We start from the raw sequence: 22,510 nt of genomic DNA, 5'->3' as shown, positions 1-22,510 counted from the left end.
TTCTGTTAAAAAAAAAAAGTTGGGGGGGGGGGGGGGGAGAGAAAAAGACAATGAAAACCAGATTTGAGGTCAAATCAAGGTACAACGTATCCCTGCGAACACCAATTGCAAAACTTTCTTTACTTGGAGTGCTTCTGTTCCAACTCGGGAGCTAAGCCTGATACCTTGTAGCCAGCTCAGATTTGGGTTAGTCTGGGGCTTTATAAAAAAGATGAAGGGTTAAGGTTTCCACATGGGCCAAACTTTTTAGCCCCTCCATTGAAAGTAAGATTCTTGTCACCCCTTTATTAAAGATTAAGAAACAGATTATAAGGCTGCCCATTCATTAAACAATTCCCATGCCATTCCTGTCTGGGGAAGAAATTAGCGATGTAGGATTCAAGTATTTGTTCAACGTAATTAGCTACAAAATGTTGTATGATTTTTCAGCTGTGTGAACAAAGGACAGAACAAGCTTCATTTGAACAACTCTGTCCAATTGAAAGCTGAAAAACACTGTGGTAAAGGGTGAGAAAACGATCTCCTGGGTACCTCTGTCTCAGTCCTTCAGTTAAACTTGACTGCTTAATTGACATGCAGTCTCTTCTTGCCTCAGGTGCTAAGATGTCTGGGAACATGATACTTCCAAAGCTGCTTGCAGAGTTTGCAGGAATTAAGGGGGCTTGGGCAGCCTCCCTCGTTGAGATAGCTGTTTTGTCCTGCATGTTTAGTGTTATGATTAAAGAAGTGTGATTGATTTAAACTCTGAATTCTGGATCTTGGGTTAATGAGAAGACTCACACAACTGTCTTTCTGTGTAGCAGGTCTTCGGTCAGATTATTGGTCGACAACAGGAACAGGTAATTCACCATTTTAGCAGCTTCCTGGCAGAGGACAGGTGGAGAACAAAGCTTTTAGTTCATGTCTTAGACTCAAAGATACTGTTCGGTGTTAATTTAAGAAGGTTGAATTCAGCCTTGGCATTTATGTCCTGAGTTGCTATAAGAGTGACCAAGAGTCTTGAGTGCGACAAATACAGAAACACTCTGCCTTTAGTCTGACTGGTAAATTTTTTAGGTGTACCTAGTGGCATGGTAGGAAATAAATATTGACATTAAGGCTTTTTTAGGACTTTTAAGGTATCTTTGACACAAAGGGAGAAGGATGACCTGCCATATTCTAGGCGTCTTTCAGAGACTTAGTGTAGTCAACCACAGGTAGCAACTAGTATCTGAGAAGCACAGTGCTGGTCTGCAATGAAGTTGCAGGGGAACAACAACATGGATTGCCACAGGAGTTGAGAAAGTCTTATATTTGTTGCGGTATCTTGAGTGTATCTGCGCAGGACCATAGAATATGGTGCAGAAGTGAAAGTGTTAATGCAGCGGTGTAGAAGGAAGGTGCATCGCCTGGTTGTATTTTGAGAGCAATGGAGTTACTTTGGCATGAAGACGCACCTAGTTATTATTTCAGGTACGGCACTGGAGTGCAGATTTATTGAAGATTGGGTCGGAGAAGGGATTTGTAGAGTTTCAGCTACTGCGAGTGACTGGCATTGCTATGGTATGTGGCTGTGCAGGGCCTGCTTGGGTGAAGAACTGTATTCAGCTTTGATTTCAAACTGGTATGCTTGCATTACTTCTAGTTCCAGAGCCAGCTCTAAAATCTCTGCACCATGCTCCTCACCAGCAGTGAGCTCATCACGTTATTAACTACTTAGTAGAAATTATTGCAGTCGCATAATTCTAAAGATTATGATCAAAGCCGGCTTTGTTAGAAGCAAGTAAATAAGCACAAATAACTATTATAAAGAAGAATGTTATTGGGAAGAGATAAGAACAAGAGGGAAGAACAATGGCTCAACCAAACCTTTAAATAGTTAAAACTGTAATTCACTTGAATGGTACGTGACCCTTACAGATTGTTCATGAACATTCATAGCATTAGTTTCAAGACTGCAAATTAGAAGTGGAAGTCAGACAAAGCCTGCCACTTCCTGCCTTGATTAACTGCTGGTTAAAAGGCCAACGTTTACTTTGAGTCAACAATCGACAGTGAACTTTCACAGTGCTCTAACTGGTGTTCCATGATAGTAACTATTTCAGAGACTTGCCTTTTTAATAGGCAGAAATTAATGCAAATATTTACTTTGGATCTTATTACCCTAGTTTGCATTTTCCTCCTCCTCACCTTTCAAAGAGTTATGTTAAGAGTTTTAGATATGACCAAACAAAAAAATCCCTAAGCTATTTGCTGAATGGGAGCTGCAACATTGAATTGAAATAAAGACTTCAATATGTTTGACTTGAAAGCAACAATTGTTTCAGCTTAATTGGGAAAAAAAAAAGTGGCTTGTAGGTTAGGCTATATTGCTTACATTTCCTGGTACTTCCATTTCTAACAGTAACTTCTAGTGCTGCAGAAGTTTTCAAGACTTGACAGGACAAACTCCTGGCCTGAATTAATTTTGACCCTGCTTTGAGCAGGGCATTGAACAAGAAAGGTCCTAGCATCCCTTCCAACCTGACTGAATTGGTGAATCTGAATTTAGTGGTAGCACTTACAGCTCATTTCACAACAAAACATTGAGAAGCCTGATGTTTGAAAAATGATCTAAAACACCCAGAGTAATAAAAAAATGTAGCTTGACTTTTATTTTGTTTTTCTTTTATTTAGTATAAATTTCCTAATCTCTGTAGGGGTGAGGAGTTGATTTCTGCCTTGACGCATGTTTCCCAGTGAACAATTATTTAAGTACTTTATCCTCTGGGGCCTCCACAGATCTTTAACTGAGAATACTTGTACAAAATGGTGGTGCTTTTGTGCGGATACCCTACAAAGACTTATTTACAGCACTGTTTGCAATGTTCTGTAGTTATATGAATAGACTTTTCCTTGACCACAGACTTGGAACTAAGATGCAAACAAAGAGTGGAATACACTACTTTGTTTTCACGTTTAGCTATGCTTTCATATGTTGCTTTAGTTTAAAATTATTTCTAGGTGGAGTTCTGGGGTGGTTTTTTTTGGTTTGGGATTTCCCCCCCCCCCCCAAGAGGATTTAGCAGTTTTGTAGTGAATGTCCAGTGTTGAAAATGTGACATTTCCACAGGAACAAATTGTATGTATGATCTGTATGCTGATCACCTACATGAACGCTTTCCTCTGGATATCCACGCTACCTCAGGGGGAACGATCTGCTATTTTAAGCTGATTGCATCAGTGGGCCATCTTATTCGCCTTTCAATAGTATCCCTTCAGATTGAAGCAGACAACTGCATCACTGACTCGCTAACCATTTATGACTCTCTGATGCCAATCAAACATAAGATACTGTACCGGTGAGTATAAATTTTCATTGAGATTTCATTGACAATCATTTGGGTTTTTCTCCTGTAGATTTGTCGACTGTGTTTTTGGTGGGTTTGGGTTTGTTTTGTTAAAAATGCTCTGCTTTTCATGAGTTATGCACACACCACCTGGCAAAACACTTTTTTTTTTTTTTGAATGGAAAAGTTGATCTTGCTAATAAAAGAAACAAATATTCTTTAAATCCTCCTTTCTTCTTCAACTGCAGTTCATCTTCACTTAGCTGCAGAACTATAAGAAGTTCACACATTACTGGGTGGAATTTTCTGTTTCTCATCAGGAAACAGATGCTAACTAAAAGAAAATGTCAAAATTTCCTCCCCTAAGCAAACTCTTCTTCCATATGAAGATTAGTGCTCTTCATACGAAGACTGAAGTTCTAAAACTAAGTCTTGTGATTCTTTGGATACTTACCACTACTCACCAGTTCAGCGCTTTTTTTAGCTGCTCTATTTGAGTAGCTTAGAGGGTTGTTAAAATCTAGAGTTGAAGCTCTGATGGGTTGAGGGATGTGGACTTTTTTTTTTAGATTATTTTCTATTTTTTTTCCTCTTTTTTAATGATCCAGTAGGCTTGTTTGGGGATTTTTTGTTTGAAATTCCTGGTAGCTAGTTCCATAGGTCTCTGTCATACCAAAAGGTGAAGGCAGCATGTCCATAGAGTAGACGAAGAGCTCAGTGTTTTGACCACTGAAATCCTTTTCTCTGGCCTGTCAGTGTGTGTATAAGCCTCAAAAAAGAGCATTGGCTTTTCAGTCCTCTTTGAGAGCTGTCCTCTAGTAATCTGAATCACTCACTGACTTGTCTATAAAACAGCAGATGGTGTTGACTTACTTGTTAGTATTTGTAGAGGACTGAGGATATCTGCTAGGTAATGCATATGGAAAGTAACATTTTTTTATGAGACTAGTTGATTGGTTGAGGTTCTTAATTTCTGACTTGAAGAATAACTTGCTTGTCTTTCCCAGTCTCCAACCTAAATCTGTTGGTCTAATAAAATCAATTTTCTCTTTCTACAAGCCTTTCTTTACTATTGGCTTCATTTATTTTTGCTTGGAGTGAAGGCTGAAAGTCAGTATTATCTCCTAGAGCTGACCATCTTCCTCTTCATTTTTGCAATTTCTTTCTTTTTTTGTAAGAAATGACTTTCTAATACTGTTTCTAACTGGCCTTGTAACAGGTACTCCTGTGTTTAAGAGCATAGAGCTTTTACTAGGCTTTGAAATAGGTAAGCTCTGCACCAGTGGAAAACTTATGCACAGAATGAGAGCAATGTGTTGGGTTTTGGGGGTTTTTTTTGGTTTTTACTGATTGCTTACGTACGTTCTCTCCTTTCTTCTCCCTCAGAGCTTGTGAACCAGCCAATTCATTGGTATCACTCGTGTCCACGAATAATCTCATGCTGGTAATGTTTAAGGCAGCACAAATAAAGGAATGGAAGGAATTCCATGGCTATTTTGAGGTCATTACACAAGAAAGTAGGTTTGTTCTGTGTTTGGCAATGTGTTTATTGTATTGTTTCTGTCTAAGACCCCAAAGTGGCTGTCATATTCCTGAGTACGGACAAATGGCTCCTGTATCTCAGTTTCTTTTTTTTTCTACGTGCCTGTCTCTTTCCTTCATCTCCTCTGCATTACTGATGTCTGCCTTCCTCTCGAGTAATTTAATCTGTGCGAATTAGCTGTTCTTAAGTGAAATACGAAGGTAGAAGGCTGAAACCAGCACTGACTGAATCCAGCTGGTCAGGACTACAATGTGCCAGTAGATGGAGTTGTTATTCCAGGTGTAGCACTGCTCTGGCCTCTCTTCTGGTTTGGGACTCACTGATGTTAAAGGTGAAAGGAGTTCAGCACTAAAAACTACTTTCAGAAAATAAAACTTCAGTAGCTTTGTCTGCATTTTCTATCGGTCCTTGCTGCCTCATTAAGACAAAGGAGTCAGTTATGTTTGTCTGTCAAGTCCATTATCTGTTTTTTATTGCTTTAAGCTTTAAGAAGTGGTTAGATCATAATCACAAAAAGTACAAGGGACATCACGCTAGTAGCACAAGGAGAAAAATCTAACACAATCCAATGCAAGGAAATTCAAGCTGCTCAGAAAGATGCTGTATACTTTCCATGTTGAGAGTAATTATACATTAAAATACCATCATAAAAGCATGTGATATTCTCCGTTGTAAGTAGCTTTAAATTCAGGGCTGTTATTTTTGGTTGCTGGTTTAAATTCAGGGTTGGAGTTTTGTCGTGGTTTAACCTCAGCCAACAACTAAGCACCACGCAGCCGCTCACTCACGCCCCCCCCCCCCCCCCCCAGGGGGATGGGGTAGAGGAAAAAAAAAAAAGTAAAACTCGTGGGTTGAGATAAGAACAATTTAATAGAACAGAAAACTAGAAACTAATAATGATAATAGTAACACTAATAAAATGACAATAGTAATAACAAAAGGATCGGAATATGCAAGTGATGCACAGTGCAATTGCTCACCACCAACTGACTGACACCCGGTTAGTCCCTAAGCGGTGATCCCCCTGCCCCCACTCCTCCCAGTTTATATACTAGATGTGATGTCACATGGTATGGAATACCCCGTTGGCCAGTTTGGGTCAGCTGTCCTGTTCTAACTCCTCGTGCCCTTCCAGCCTTCTTGTTGGCTGGGCATCAGAAGCTGAAAAATTCTTGACTTTAGACTAAACATTACTTAGCAACACCTGAAAACATCAGTGTGTTATCAACTTTCTTCTCAACACAAACTCAAAAACATACCAGCTACTAGAAAGACAATTAAGTCTATCCCAGCTGAAACCAGGACAGTTTTCTTTGTTGGCTTTTGTGTGCGTGTGTTGTTTTTAGTGAATTCTCTAAATCCATTGAGCAGTCATAAAAGAAAGTTTTGGCTTCCAGGAGGCTGATTAGATTAGCACATTGTCCATTTCTCTTCTAACTGGCTGCATTTTGAGACTAGAGATCCTCATGTACTACTGCAGTGTGGATGTGTTGATGTGCAACACTGTTCACTGAGACTTGTTTGCAGAACTGCCTTCAGTGAAATAACCAATATAAAACTTCACAATGTTTTCTCCTGGTCCTGCAGAGCCCAGCAAGCATTCCTAGTTTTTTTACATCCCTTGTCTGTCTATGTGCATCATTGGGAAGGGTATCTTTTTACAACATGAACCCAGATAAATATAATTCCTAAGCTGCCCTGTTGTGCAGTGGAAGACTTCTGATAATTTGGATGCTTAGCCCACTGAATAGCTTTGCTGGAAGCATGCTAAGGTTTACTAACTTTTGCCTCCTTTTTTTCCCCTAGGGTGTGGAAAAGCAATAGTGACAAAAGAGAAGATTGGCTATGAAGGGAGAATCACAAGTCCCTATTACCCAAGCTATTATCCTCCAAAATGTCTTTGTGTATGGAACTTCCAGGTAACATGAATCTCTTTCTCTCTTAGGCACTGTTGCATGTTTTGGGCACACAGAGCCTGTAAGTATAGCAGACACAACTGTGTAGGGTGTAACCTGGAGCCTTACACATGTGGCAGTTTATAGAAATGATATAGCTGAATAGCTGGCTGTGCTCAGGTTTTTTGTATTGGGTTTTTTCTTTTTTTTCTGTGCTCTTATTTCTAACAAAGAGAACATAGTTCCTAAGCTGGCCTATTATAAAGTTGAAGAGCTGAGGTAAGTTTAGATGTTTAGCCTGCAGAATTACTTCACAGCAAAGAATGTAAGACTTTTCTGGTTTTCATTCCCCTCTTCCCACCCCCAAAAAATTGGAAAAAAATTATGTACAAAAGATTCCTCTAACCTAGTTATTACAGTCACTGCTCTGATATCTCTTTTCAGTCTATTTTGTTATGCTTAATAAATTGAATTTTTCTTCTAAGATGGTCTGTCCTATCAGCACAATCCCACACACAGTTTTTTTTCTTGGTATCCTTTTTCTGCATCTGTTCAGGTACTTTCCTGAAAGCAAATGACCGAAAATTTACATCGGTTTAAAATAGTTTTGTCATGCCTTGTCTGATGACACTAGTGTTTTCTTATTGATGCTGTTAAAATATGATCTTTGACTTATGGTTTGCCCTTCAGTGTTTTCCTCTCTAAGGAATATGGTAGTGGATACGATGCAGTCCACTGTTTACCAATCTTTCTGCTTATGCTGCTTATATCTGGTGAAGCTAGTGGTTGCCCACATTGAATCACACCAATCTGAATGGAGTCCAGCTAGTCATGACCTACAGCCTCTTCCTCTTCTAAAAAGCGAAGGCGATTACTTTTTTGCTAAACTTCAGGTCTTCAATTCACCCTGGACTTCTGAGGGAAAAGTTTCTGGACACTTAATATGGGCAACCCCCAAGACTTATTTCTCAAAAGAGTTTAATTTCCCAGTAGTTCAATGCTGAAACTTCCCTTATTTCCCATATCATGTTTTCTGTAAGAGAGGAGGAGAAAAATGTCCATTTCTGGATTCTTGTCCTGAACCAGCCTTTGTTTTTAAAGGAACATTGCCTTGTCTTGCAAAAAGGTTCTGTTCCTTTTGATAAAGGAAACTCTAATTATGAACCCTCATGGTACTGCTGGGTTTAAAAATCTTTTGCAAAATGCTAAAGAAATCTTGGCTGAGCAGGTGCTAGCAGAAGACTACAATATTGTGGTAGAAGTAACTCCTAACATTACAAAGGTGACACAGGTATTCAGTGCAATGTCTTAGCTAAAAATCCACTGGGGCCGTGTGTCCCCGCACAAGTAAATTTGGATGCGTTTGAGTGCTTTGATCTTGATACAAAAGCTGCTTTTTATGGCCAGTGGCTTTTTGAAGGCGAAAGGACTGTTGGCTAGAGGGGGAGAAAGCCTGCAGCTGTGGTGGGGCTTTGCCAACCTTTGCTTTTACTCAAGACTGAATAGCTGGCAGGTGCCTCAAGTGCTGGCTGTCGAGCTGGTGAAGTCAGCACAGCTCCCAGAGCATGGCATTGCCAAGCACCGTAATTGCCGAGATAAGTTTAAAGACTTTGGTGTACTATGTCCACAAAAGGAAAAAGATGACTGTTTGCACTGTCTTTCTTGCTCACAACAGACTCCACAGAAGAGCCTTGGTATAGCTCTGAAGTTTCATAACTATACCATCAGTGAGAAGAATATTAAAGGCTGTGAGCGAGGATGGTGGAAAATTAATGAACACATGTAAGTACTTTTGCATGGGTTATTAAACTAACATTACCGAAATAAACCTTCCCATCACTACTGCAGCTCGCTCGGAGAGTTTCCATGAAGACAGAGATACTTCACTGGTGTCTTTTACCATTCTTTCGCTTTGGTTGATGATGTAACGGAATCTTTGTTTTATATATATATATATATATAATTTCTATTGAGAAGTACCAGAAAGATGAAAACAAGAGCCTTTGGCACTCTCTGGAGAGAAAGAAATGGGAAGAGTTGGGTGAAGGCAGATGTCCTGTGAACCCTAAAATAATTCTGGGTTTTCTGGGATCATTGAACAAGGTCTGTTAAAAACCTTTTAAGTGTAACTTAATTCTATGATTGCTCATGAGGGCACTGGACCTAATTAACTTCTCAGTGAAAGCTATTACAATGAGATTATTGGGAACAGAAGAGTAACTGCTTCCGCATTCCGGTCACTGGGTCTTGAAAGAGAAACCACACAGATTGGCTGCAAAGGTACCACTGTATTTCTTAAGTGTTTTTTATTAAAATATTGCTGCTTTTTTTCTTTTTTATTAAAATACTGCTGCTTTCCCATATGCATAGTCCACCCACTTTTTCCTCAGTTTTTTAAGTTATCTTTTGATCACGGGATGATGAGGCAAGGTTAGATTTAGGATGTTGGAATTTTTTTTAATTTTTTTTTTTTAAAGCTGTTCAAATGGAAACCTCAGTAAGATCAGACTTGAAACTGAATTTCTGAACTTGCTAGTGAAACTGAGAAAAGTCAGTCAGGCCTTTAAGAGTGTAACTGAAATAATTACAGACTGGAGAAAAAACTTTCTATATTCTTTGATACCATGTTGTACTTAGAGAAAATTCAGTTTGTCTGAAGCTCCTAAAATTGTGCCTTGATGGGAATTCACTGCTGGACTAGACGGGCACACAAAAACACCAGTCAAAACAGACAGCATTTGGTGTGTTTGTGGGGATTTTTTGTGTTCTTTTTATGACACAGTTGGAAAGATCGGAGATATTAGGGATGGCTGAGGTATGAATCAAATAAAGGCAAAATCTGGAGAAAAAAATGGTGATGGGTTCATATGGTAAGGACTCTCTATATGAAAGAGCAGCTTTTAAACAAGCTTACCAATTATACATTCCACAGAATCAAATGTCAGAGTATGACCCTTAGAAATGCACTCTGGGTTACTTTTGAAGTACTGCGTAAGAACACATGCTCCTGGTTTCTGTTGCAAGTTGCTGCTGATATAAGTAGACCAAGACAAGTTCTCTTTTTAAAGTGCCTTTTTCACCCAAAATAAGGCTTTTGATCCTCTCTGACTTTCTGTTCTATGTGTACTTTCCATGGAAAAAGTATGATTTAAAGCGTGAAGCATTTTTATATTTGATTCCCCCTCCTCCAAATTTTAATGGTTAATGAAATGGGGGCAGAGGGGAAACCCACCTTTTCAGGTTCCTGCAATTGCAGCTTATAGCATGCATATTCTGCTATCTTAGGTAAAAAGGGTTAAGAAGCTTCGGAAGACTGATCTTGATAAGTAAAGACTGCTACCGTGAAATGGTGCAGATAATGTTCCTTCAAACCTCTAGGGAAAACTTTATCTAACCAGAGACACTGAACAAAACCATTCAGTTCTCCCTCGTCTTTCTTCCAGTGGACATGCAAATGCTCCTCTGCCTAGTTATAGGAGTCACAGCTGATGAACTGCTTTTGCTGAAATTCTCATAGGCAGAAATATCAATGGGTCTCTGTGAGCAGACTGTTAGAGGTTTATGTGAGCAAAGAGGCTGCCAGTGTTTTATTTTCCTTAAAGCCATTGGTGCAACATCCCATTGTCTCTGCTACAGGACGCATGTATCTACTCATCCCCTGAAAAGGTATCCTACTCCCTGCTTCAACATATGGGACAGGTTCTCCTTAATTATTTTCTTTCCATAGCAATGGCACAGAATTACAGATGGTGCCTTGCAACCTCCATTTGTGGTGGAGAAATAGCTAGTAAAACATCAGTAGAAGGCTCCCAAGGATCTGTAGCTCTGTCTTACAAATCCCACAAGCATATGGTGTTTCTCGCTCTGTACAGGAGAGAGCTTCCTTGGTGTAGCTGTCTCAGCTCTCCCACAGATGGGCAGGAGCTTCCTCTACTTCTGGAGAGGTGAGGTTGTTTTATGTGGCTGAGAAGTGGTTAATGCAGCCTGCAATTTTTTTTGAAATGGTGCTAAGGTTTGTTGGAGGGAAGTTGTCTAAGTCACTGACAGAAGGAGAAACGTAGAAAATGTATGTGGGCTAACTGAAGGCAATCAGATGGTTAGGTGGCATTTTGTTATTCACCTTGGCAGGCTGTTTTAGCTTGGGAACATCGACAGAGACACTAAAATGAGTGAGAAGATGACTTCCTGCAGCAGGAAGTCTTCACTCTTAGCCCTGATAGATTTTTTTTTTTTTTTTTTTTGACAGTTAACTTTACTATAGTAGAAAGCTGTAAATTAATTCTTTTTTTTTTTTTAGCTGTTTCCAGGATGTATAAGAGGAGTTTATTTTTTAAATTGTTTTCTTCATTTATTTTTCACATTGCTGGAACAGAATCTCCTAGGTCTGTTAAAAGGATGTTTCATTTTCATAGGATGAAACAAAGCACATATGGAAACATATGAATGAGCAAGGCCATTCCCTATGGCATGCTTCAGTGGGGTGCACAGGACATCCAGACACATCTATCCACAGGGAAATCACTGACCAATTTCCCTGCATTCATTGACATGAAGAGCAGTCCTGGTGCAATGCCTGGTGTTGCCAAGATAAATAAGGGAAATACTTACCTCTTGATAATAGTCCATTTAACAATACAGTAATCTCTTTTCATGTTCTTCGTTCTAACTGCAGCGTATGACCTTACACTGCTGGTCAAGCAAGGGTGTGTGCCAAGTGTGCTAAGAATCAATACAGCTGCTTCTGCTTTTAAATCTACTTAGACTGATAAGAACTTTTCTTGACAGGAGTCTTAAAGCCAGATGTTTTTCTCATAAGTGCCACATTTTGGGGGCATTTTAGTGGAACTGAGGAGAGGGTCCTTATTTCTACTTCTAGAGCAACCTGTACTGTCAATGTTCAGTGGTTTGCTACATTTAAAACCAACTCTAATTTTCAAAGCACGATCCAGCAACCTTTCCCTGTTAAAGATTTGTGGTGGTTTGGGGACAGGTGTGTTTTGGTGGAGGTTTTGGCAGTTTGTTTTGGTTGTGGGGTTCTGTTTTGCTTTGTTGCCCCCCCCACCCCCCACCCCGCCCCAGCTAGAGTAACATCTAAATGCCATTTGCAACATCTTTGGCACCTTTGATGAAAGAGGCAATGGAAATGCATTAGCAATGGATGGATTAAGTGTTTGCTGGCATCAGGGAGCATTTAGGTTTCTCTGAGTTAAGTGGCACCTAGGCAGAAGTCCAAGGTCTTTGCCAAAATGACAGCTTAAAGTAGAAGCACGCCCAAGGGATTTTTTTTTTTTTTTTTTAAATCTAGACTAGTTATTTGAAGACATGACTTTCAAAGGTAAAATTCCAGAATGCTAAAGGTGGATGAAGGCTGGGTGACTACTTAGAAATAATTTCAGTTTCCTTAAATCTATTCCCCTCTGCCTCCAAAGTAGTTGGACCAATTTTATCCCAATGCCTTTGTGCACTCTTCTTTAGGGGCAATCATCAAAATCAGAGCAGCTGAATTTGCTCTCCACTGTGCTGATGGTTTCCCTCCCACCAAACTTACTTAAGTCTTCCCAAAAATCGAAATCTTTTGAAAACAGATATCAGAAGTGGTGACGAAAGTACCCATGTTTGTCTTGATGAATTTCTTCATTACATGTCCATTCCTCTAGACTTTCTGGCAAAACATTCTGCTTGCATGTGTGTGGTCATGAAGGATTATGACTAGCATTTTGGGGAATCTGTGTACCATTTCAGAATTTGGTTCTTAAAGTATGGCAGCTGACTGTATTGCTGAATTTCAGTGATGTTGACATTTAAATTGTATGTAAGGCAATTTTGACTTGAAGGCTGCTCTAGAACTCCAATGAACACTTTTAGGTACTGTGGTTACTATGTTGATCACCAAACCGTCTTCCACATCGCAAGTTCTGCTGTCAACATCGAGCTTCAGTGCAGTTCGAAGGTCTCAGAGAAGCCACTTCTGGTGGAGTATGGCAGCTATAACATCAGCCAGCGTAAGATGGATTTTATCTTTTTCAACCCGTCTTTGTATTTCAGACCTGCGAAGCAGCATTTTTCAGGTCTGGTAGGACTTAATTGGCTTCACGGAGGAAATTCTCTGTTGGGTTTTTGTTTCTTTTCTAATCTTACCAAGTCAGGTAACTAGCAAACAAAGAGCCTTTTCTAGTTCGTCAAGGCTATGCAGCTAAAGTTTGTGGGCATGTGCAGCATGCTCTGGTTTCCTGTACGCACACAGCCTGCTCTCTTCTGCACGGTCCCTAAAGCTTCCTGCGTGGCTATGGCCACGGTGCAGTCAACTGAAGTCTGCTGTTCCTGGTTGTTTTCACTCCAAGGTTTTGTTTGCAAGGTTTCTATTACTACAAAGGCTTCCAGGTAATGAACAGAGGGTACCAAATGTACAACTGCTTATTCCAATATTTCTATCAATTTAAATACTTGGTGTGCAAGTAGAAATCTGAGCTGAAAAACTTCTTAAAAAATTGATAAAACAGTCTACTGACTGCAAATCTTTTCAAGTCCTGAAATAGTTTACCGATACTTTTTCCCTTGTTTTAATCTCATACGTTCAAGTTGTTAAAGTAGTAGAGAGGCAATGGTTTCTAGTCATAGTTACTCATCACATTAGAGCAATTTTATGCATTACATATATGTGGAGTATATAAAAAGATGGTAACTTCATGATTTTATTTTAAAAGGCAAACATTTATGTAATTCGTAAGTCACCTCAACACAGGTGACTAACCAAAGTTGCAAAGTGCTGCAAAATTTGGTTATTGAAAGTGAGAGTGTCCTTTAAAAGAAGATGGCTGTCTTGTGTGGCACTGTAAAACACTGGCTGATTTGGTCCAGTCTTAGTGTGGAGTCTGCAGTAGAAATTGCAGTAACAGCTGAATTGGAACATTGGAGATGTTTTTTCTTCTTTTTTTTAAATCTCAGTTTTCAACGTCTGAACTCAATTTAAGTGCTGGTAATGCATACAGACTATTAAATTTAGATCAACTTTATCATTCCTTGGAACAGCTTAGTGACTGTAAATTGAAATGAGCTGGCAATATTTGGGAAAAAGAAACTTTTAAGTTGTGTGGGTTGTTTTTTGTTGTTTTTTTGTTGGTTTTTTTTTTTTACCTCCAGCATGTCCACCTGGACACTTCAAGTGTTCTACTGGCTTATGCATCCAGCAGATGCAGCGCTGTGATGGGATAAACAACTGCTTTGATGAAAGCGATGAGCTCTTTTGTGGTTTGTATACACTTACTAGAGATCTTGACTGGAAAACCCAATGAATGTATTCTCTAGTCTCAGAAGGCAGCTGAAACAACATGAAATTTTTTTTGGGGGGGGGGGGGAGCGAAGTTTCCAGCTTCCTTTATATGTCAAGGTACAGACCATCAGTCAGTGTCTTGAGTGCTCAATTCAATTTAATTAATTAAATTTAATTAGCAAGGGGAAAAACTGGGGATGAAGAAGGTATGGCACTGGAAAGCAGGAGGAAGAAAGTTAGATGTGCAAAAATAGCCATAATAGGCTATATTTTAGTTTTTCCTCATGTGATAAATGCTGGTAATTATAAAGTTTTGCTCTATTCTGAGAGGAGTTATTTTATTTTCATGGGGGAATGACAAATTGGGGTGAATAGAGTAGGTGAGAGTGATAATAAATGTCCATGGTGAAAGAGGATTAGAACTTGGGCCATTTCACTTGGGGCAATTTGTGAACTGGGATAGGTCACTGAACTCCTTTGTGCTTTATTTTCTCCATGCATAATGTGGCACTCTTACTCATCCTTGTATTGTGCAGTGAAGGTATAAAAGTGGTACCTGGGCATAGTCAGAAGGGTAGTGTTAGCATTACAAGCACACTTCGGTAGCTGATTTGACTTATGTTTTTAAAGATGTCCCTGAGTGGAACTGTAACTCCAGCTTCACAATACAGGATAACCTGCTTGCCTGCAATGGAGTAAGTGATTGTGAGAATGGAAAAGATGAGCAGAACTGCACCCACAGTAAGGCTACTCTCTTGATTAATTTTTTTCGCTCTTCTATCATCTATCCAATCCTGACTTGAATACTGGATGCTGTATTCAAAGAGTTAAGAGGCACTATCAAATCTAACTCAGGCTATACAATTCTGTTCAGTTTTCTGACATGCTTATAAAGCAGTCATTACTGATTTAAAACTGTTTCTTTTTAATGAGCTCATGAACATCTGTTTTAGCAAAATACTGGCAGAAGAATTAAGTACTCTGGGTGCAGGATTGGGGATCTAGGGATTTAAAGCCTGAATCCCGGATTTTATCTCTTTAAAGCATAATCTGTGCAAATTATTTCCTGGATCTCTTTTACCATCTGTAAAATAACTATAAAAATGATAGTTTCTCTGGAGCAGTTTTCAGGATTATAAGGTTAATGTGTTTGAAATGCTAATGAAGCTATAAATTTAGCGTTAGGCACATGAAAGTTTTGAGTTAGCCATTTCTTTAACATTTTAGAATAAATGGACATCATGACATATGAAAGGGAGCACAACTAGGAAGTGCTACAAGTAACTTTTAAAAAGAAAAGTTATGGGTTTTGACCTGCTTGACTAAACAGTCTGGGTAAATGGTTACAGGATACTTCTGTGTGTTGACAAAAAAAAAAAAAGATTGGGTTTGAGTGGCCTCATTTGTTGTGAGCTACAGGGAAATAGGAAAATGCCAAGGTTGGGGGTTGCAGTTTAACTGAATACAATTAGTAAGACTGCTTTCAGTATGATCTTTCAGTTCATATTTAATACTGAAATATAAAGGAGGGCTTTTTTCCAGAGTACTGGATGTTTTCTCTTTCTAGCCTAGCACTTGCTTTACAGCAAAGTTTTTGCTACTATATCCATGTTCATTAGTGCTATGGGAAAGGATGGGAGGAAATCTTTGTGCACACTCAGCCAACTTGATGCAAGCCTTAGTACAGATGCAGTCCTACTTGAATAGTTTATTCTACTTGGAGATTGGTTTAAGCCATTCCAGCCAACATGCTCTTTTGCTATGTTCGCTCCTATCTATTAATACATGTATGAATCTTTCATCTGTGCAGGCATATCTTCATGTGTTAAGCTGAGCCAATAGTCTTTTTTTTTTTTTTTTTCTTTTCCTCTCCCCTCCACAACTATTTCAGGTATTCCTTGCACCAACCACACATTTAAGTGCAGGAATAACATTTGCATTAGGAAACAAAACGCAAAGTGTGATGGGACTGTGGACTGTATTGATGGAAGTGATGAAAGCAGCTGCAGTAAGTCCCTCTCAAATGTTCATCTTTTTGAACTTTGAACTTTTTACACAATAAAGCCCTTTATTTCTTCCTTTTTGGAGTGGGTACAACTCAGGCAGCAGGTATTGATTTTTATTGTATACTTTCAGTGATAGTGGGGTAATGATCCACTATCACTTTACTTCAGGTCTGGTTGCAGAATTTCCTAATTTCTTGTGGGAGGGCAAGTTTACTGTCATGGGGGGGTCTTAGTCAGCTGTAATGCTTATTGTAGCTATGTTAAAGAGCAGGGAAGCAGGGTTAATTGCAGAGTGAACTTGGCTTGCTGGTAAGGCAGCATTTTTGTTGCCTGCAGCAGTGTCAGGTACTTCTGTTGGAGTCAGACTGTATTTGGATTTCAGGAGTGACACAGCTGCAATGAGATAAAAGACACAAACTTTTGACTTCTCTTCTGGATGGTGAAGACCCCAGTATTTCATAGTACCAAGCTAGGTTCTCATCTCTAATCTCCCTAAAGTAACCTCTGTACAAGCTTTTCAGTTTGTTTTGCTGTAGTGAACAGGTGATGGTTACTGCAGTAGGGTTAGGATTAGTTGCTTAAACTGAATGTTCTCAGGTATTTTTGTCCAGCCCTCAGCTGTTTCTGGTATGTTACCTGTATGTCAAATCTGCCAGCACCTGCCTTGGATCCAGTAGGACATCTTAAATGACTACTCATATGCCTACTTGTGTTTGGAAACATTAATGCTGCTTTTGACTCTTTGGCTGAGTGCTGGAAAGTGCCCAGAAGCATAACACCTGCGTGTGGGAGTGTGGGACTAAAACTCCTGAGCAGAGGCTTTATGTGCATGATGGGCACAAGGCCCTACAGAAGGGTCTTTCTTCCTTGCTCTTCAAATTACAGCGTGCAGCTTTTTGTGCTGAGACATGAATTCTTCACCTGTGAGTTAGTAATATACAACATTTTCAGACTTTCAGTTGTTTCCATGCAAATTAATAATTGGACCGCCAGGTTTCTGAAATAATAACTGACCAAAGTCCACATATGTGGCTGCTACTATAAACACTTTTCTGGTATCGTTCCCATTTTTTTGGCAAGAAATAAGTGTCCTGATGATGCTGATCTTCCTTACTTCCTGATGGATTCCTTTCAGTTCAGGGCTGACAGTATTAAAAAGAGATGAGGGATTGTCTGTTTTTATATATTCATTTTGATGCTTATTAAATCAATGGCTCCTCTGACACTTCTGACACAAGAAATATTTAGAGGCCAATTTCTGCAGCAGAGCTAGAAAAGAAACTTAATGTATTTCCCAGGCCAGTGCCTTTTCTTATGGAATCACCTCTTGTTTCAGGAATACAGTAGCCAAATAGAGAAATTTTCTGATTAGAGCAGGGCAAGGAAATAGATTTCAGAACACTTCAAAGTGCAAGATTCTTTCATGCCCTATGTGGGAAGGACTCCCATTAAAGGAAAGCACTGGGGATGGGGATTATAACCTGAAATATTCCTTGCAGGTTGTGGCAGCAGCAAGAGCAGCAATCCCATCTCTCGGATCGTAGGCGGTACGAACACTGAGGACGGTGAATGGCCCTGGCAGGTCAGCCTCCATTTTGTGGGAGCTGCTTACTGTGGGGCTTCAGTGATATCAAAAGAATGGCTTGTGTCTGCAGCTCACTGCTTTCAAGGGAGCAAGTAAGCAGTCTCCCCCCTAACTCCGTCCCAAACATGGCCAGCGTCCCCAGACGCCTTTAGCTTCCAGAGTTTGAACGGCACTGAGGTGGGACGTGTCCTCCTCTTTCGCCTGCCCCGCTGTTGGCAGGCATTTTGGGGTACGTTTTTAAGAGATGTCTTGTTTGTTTGCTCCCAACCAGGCTGGCTGACCCCAGAGCGTGGCGCGCTCACCTGGGGATGCAAACGCAAGGCCGTGCAAAGTTTGTGTCTGCGGTGAGACGGATCATAGTCCACGAATACTACAACAGCAGGAACTACGACTACGACATCGCGCTGCTGCAGCTGAGCAAGCCGTGGCCGGACACAATGAGCCATGTCATCCAGCCGATCTGCATGCCTCCCTTCTCGCACAAAATCCGCAGCGGTGACAAGTGCTGGATAACAGGTTGGGGCCAAAAGCAGGAAGCAGGTGAGTTTTATAGCTTCGGTTGAGCTAATTTTGTTCCCAGGCGAACAGCAGCCTTCACAGCTGTGGGTGGGTGTGCAGGACACCTGCTCTTCTTGCATGGCTGAGGTGTGCAGAAAATGATGATGTTTTGAATTTACTGTCCTATGGAAGTAGGTTCCTGCATGCACATACCCTCATAGGCTCAGGAAAATTGGCTGCTGGTCCTGTGGGTCTCGAAGTCCTGTGTGCTCATGTTGTTAGCTAAGACCTCCAGGGGAGCTACACTCACTCCGAAATAACACGGTATTGTTTTTCCCCTTTGTTACTCTTGGAGGTATGTTAGCATGCCCAAATGGACCCTCTGCTGCTTGCCGCAGGGAGGTGAAACTGCTACGTCTCCTTCCTCCTGCCGTCAGCCTCTGCAGGCTGAACAGCCCTGCAGGGCCCACCCCGGCTGCGAGGTGCCAGCTCTGTCCTCGGAGTGCGGCTTCACAAAATGGCCGCCCCATTGACAAAATGGTCGCCCCTGCAACGGTGGGCTGCCCCTTTCAGACGGAGAGGACCAAATTTTGAGATAGGTCCAAGTTCTTTTTGCTGCCAAAAGAGCAATTTGCTTTCCGTAACTCTGACTCATAATCTTAATTTTGGATCACACGCCTTCAGAGGTACTGCCTTAATTGCAAATCTGTCTTGTCTATTTTACAAATACCTTTGTAAAATCTTGTTTCATTTTAAAAATAAAAAGAGAACAGATTAAGAAGTCTTGAGACATTTTGCAAAAGGCATTAGAAAAAGCTTTTGGCCAGCCCTAGTGATTATGCCATTTTATTTGGTGTGGCCGAAGGACCAAGACCACATTACACGAATGCCCAATACTTAGAAGAGGCTGTCTGCATTATTGCAGTTAGTTGTCTGGAACCTGGAATACCTTGGAGGCTAAAAGTATCTGTGGATATTTTCTGAAAACTTCTTGTTTTGTATTTCAATAGATGAGTAAAATGACAAGCTCTGTTGAATTATCCTTCTTTCAATTTGTTTTCCAGATGATGAAGGTTCAGCAATTCTTCAGAAAGCAGAGGTAGAAATTATTGACCAAACATTATGTCATTCCACATATGGGATTATCACAGCTAGGATGTTTTGTGCTGGACTAATGTCTGGGAAAAGAGATGGGTGCAAAGTATGTATCTTGGCACACTTTGCATAGAGTTTATCTTGTCTTTCATTGTTGCACGATGAGATGTAAGAATTGACCGGCAGACCGCTTTGTGGTCCATACATTTCAGTTCTGAAAAACAGCAGTGTAAGAGTTCTCTATCTGGGTCAGTCATCTGGGTGTTTTCACAGTTTTGCTGCTTTATGTGCATGAGTAACATCACTAAGTTTCAGTTGCAGGCCGAGGGTCAGTCAGTATGCAAGTCCCAATAACAAGTTGAAGCCAGGCGATTTTTGGCACAACAGTGTCTCAGTTCAAAGAAAAAACTGAGAAACTAGCTTGTCTCTTTTCAGGATCCCTCCCTGCCAACCTGGAACTATAGGGCTATCTGATGAGATGCAGACAACTAGGCACAATTTTTCAAATGTATAATATTTCTGATTTGGAAATGCTAAAAGATAAACATGAAGTTCGGAATTTACTTCTAGTATATAGTAGTAAAGCTATGTACATACACACTATATATATTTAATATGTCATAGTTTATATTATAGATGATATATAATATATACTATATTAAATTATATAGAACTTATATAAAACATATATATTTACTGCTAAAATAGTAGTAAATTTACTGCTAAAATAATAGTAAAATTACTAATTTTTTTATGATGGAGATGATCTGGAATGTCCAAGATGTTCTAGCATTCACTGGTCTACAGAAAAGTGAGAGACACCACAATGGCTCTCAGGGCAAGGAATGTCTGAGGGCTTTCTGAGGGAGTATAATGTACCAGCTGCTTTTTAGAGATTAGCGAGATCATTGACATTAACGACCATTTTCACTAACTGGAGAATTTGTTTCTGCAGTTATCTGTATGGCCACTCAAGATATGGGCAAGGAAAAACAATCTACAGGTCTTTTGGCTGCATTTCTGTAAGGGCAAATGATTTGTGACTATGTCTGGCAATTGCTGGAGCTGACCAAAATGTGGGATTTCTGTGTTTTGAAAAATTTTGGTGTTCCACTTTTCTTTTGTCCCAGGAATTAAAGAAAAAACTTGAAAATTTGACTCTCTAAATGCAAAATCTTAATTGTCAAGGAAGGAAAAAATTACCTTGCAAGATAAGTCTTTAACAGGTTTGTGAGGCAATTCAGGATAATTCTACTTTGAGCAGCAGGTGGCTTTGCTAGATCATCTCCTGACATCCCTTCCAACCTGCATATCCTAACATCGTATAAAGTTAAAGCAAAATGCTTTGCTATATCTAACAAAATAAATGCCTATAAGGAAGGCACTTCTCTTGCAAAATATTTAAATTTTACAAACTCACCTTTTCCTTTTGGAAGTTCTTTATTGCATCCAATGTTTTGGTAAAGATTGAATTGCTACTAGCTGTCTTTTTCAGAGATGTTGTGTGTACAGCAGAGTCTTACAGGAAAGTGTAAGCTTTGTCCAAGAAATTTTCCCCAAATGGTGACACTTTTTTTTTCCCTGAACCTCTGCCAATGTATTTCTAGAAAAATACCCGATAAAGGAAGAGTACTATTTGCTTTGTCCTGTATTATGGAATTATGCCATCCTGTATAGAACTTTGAAGTCTTAAACAGACTTCATTTTAACTGCTCTAATTACAAAGACATTATGTGCTCCTAAACATTACATCTACTAGATGACAACGTTAGTTTTTTTCCTTCTTTAAAAAACAAAAAAACAAACAAACAAACCCCCCCCCCCAAAAAAACCAAAACAACACCAAACAAAAAACCCCAAAACAAATCAGCAAATCAGTTGAGGGATTCAATCTGTTTCCATTTATCTTTAATTTGAAAGAAGTTATATCACTATTAAATATTGTATTTAATTTATTACATTTATTTTATTTTTGATTTTTTTTTTTTTTAAAAAGCTTACTATTTTTTGGAGTCCTTAGGTTTGTAACCTATAAATGAACATACGTATTAAGTAGCAGATTTGGGGTTTAGCTGTAAGTTTGAGGCTAGGAAACAAAATGTGAATTTCAGATCTAGTCCATTAAAAGTAATATCTTTATTAGTGTCTTTAAAGATTGAGAGCTAGCCCTCTTTCCTGTGGAAGAGCAAACTTTGGTACAACTGTGTAATCCCATCTACTTCAAGAAAAAAATGCCTGTTGACTATCTGATGGTTTGAACTATGTGAATAGGAAAATATAATCACTTTTGGAATTACTCAGGCAAAATATCTCCTGTGGAATTTTGTCCCAGTTTTCATAATCTGTATTGTAAACACATACAACTCATATATTCTTTTTAGGGTGATTCCGGTGGACCATTGTCATGTCAAAACAATGGAGGTGGAAAATGGTTTTTGACTGGCATTGTTAGCTGGGGTTATGGATGTGGAAGACCAAATTTCCCAGGTGTCTACACAAGAGTGTCAAATTTTGCACCATGGATTCACAAATATGTGCCTTCAGTCTTGTAACCTGAAAACTGTTTTCCTGAAATGAAACATGTCCTGGATTTCTTAATTAAAAATCTTATTTGGTAAAACTGTTCTGTGGTGGAATTTCTTTGTATGTCTTCCTGCTGATTCTGGAGTACATGTATGGAAGTAACAAATACTCTTCTTTCAAACCTTAGTGAAAGAGGAAGAGACTGTTCTTTGTGGTGGTTGTTCTGTGCAGACGTCTGGAAACACAGGAGGAGGTGCAATAATAAACTTCTGGCACTTTGTGTTCATTTTCCAGGCACCAGCTAAGTGCGTGTGCAATCAGCTGTCAGGAAGCTGAAGATACAGTTGACCACCTACAGACAGAGCTTAAGTCTTACTCCGTCATCTCCTCTGAGACATGTATGGCCCAATACAGTAGTAACTGTGAAGTAGCAATTAACTGTTAGTACTCTTGCAAATACTACTCCCTACCTCCTTCACCAAGAACAGCTGACAGAGAGAGGAAGAGGAGGGATTGCAAAAAGTGAACTCAATCCTCTCAAATCCATAGGGCCCTCATTTCTGGAGATCAGTTCTGCAGTTAAGCATGGAACAAAGCATTAGTCGTATTCCTTCTCCAACTTTCATTTTAATTAACTGCATGATTTGGAGCTACTACCTCTTTTATTTCCTCATATTTAAGTTCATCCACTTCAGAATTTGAATTCTTTATCTTCAGGCAAACTTAACAAGATGAGTAAACACGGCGATGAGTGTTACTGCAACGATATTGTCCTTGCCTAAGTAAA

At 39.6% G+C, this 22,510-nt stretch overlaps 1 protein-coding gene across 1 annotated transcript in view; it reads left to right on the top strand.

Annotated features, from left to right (window-relative positions):
- The window catches only part of TMPRSS7 (transmembrane protease, serine 7), a 31,067-nt gene extending 9,247 nt beyond the window's left edge, over nucleotides 1-21,820 (top strand). Inside the window, 13 exon segments of the mRNA XM_010567297.1 lie at nucleotides 801-839; nucleotides 3,092-3,320; nucleotides 4,695-4,825; nucleotides 6,658-6,770; nucleotides 8,422-8,528; nucleotides 12,612-12,748; nucleotides 13,887-13,994; nucleotides 14,647-14,757; nucleotides 15,908-16,024; nucleotides 17,522-17,699; nucleotides 17,879-18,147; nucleotides 19,170-19,306; nucleotides 21,582-21,820. Coding sequence (XP_010565599.1) covers nucleotides 801-839; nucleotides 3,092-3,320; nucleotides 4,695-4,825; nucleotides 6,658-6,770; nucleotides 8,422-8,528; nucleotides 12,612-12,748; nucleotides 13,887-13,994; nucleotides 14,647-14,757; nucleotides 15,908-16,024; nucleotides 17,522-17,699; nucleotides 17,879-18,147; nucleotides 19,170-19,306; nucleotides 21,582-21,752 — 1,847 coding nt within the window. The 3' untranslated portion in view covers nucleotides 21,753-21,820.
- Nucleotides 21,821-22,510: the final 690 nt, after the last annotated feature.

The sequence above is a fragment of the Haliaeetus leucocephalus genome, unplaced genomic scaffold (assembly GCF_000737465.1).
Source record: "Haliaeetus leucocephalus isolate CR32 unplaced genomic scaffold, Haliaeetus_leucocephalus-4.0 Scaffold228, whole genome shotgun sequence".
In the NCBI taxonomy this organism is placed as follows: Eukaryota; Metazoa; Chordata; class Aves; order Accipitriformes; family Accipitridae; genus Haliaeetus; species Haliaeetus leucocephalus.
This window is presented reverse-complemented; position numbering and strand designations above follow the sequence as displayed.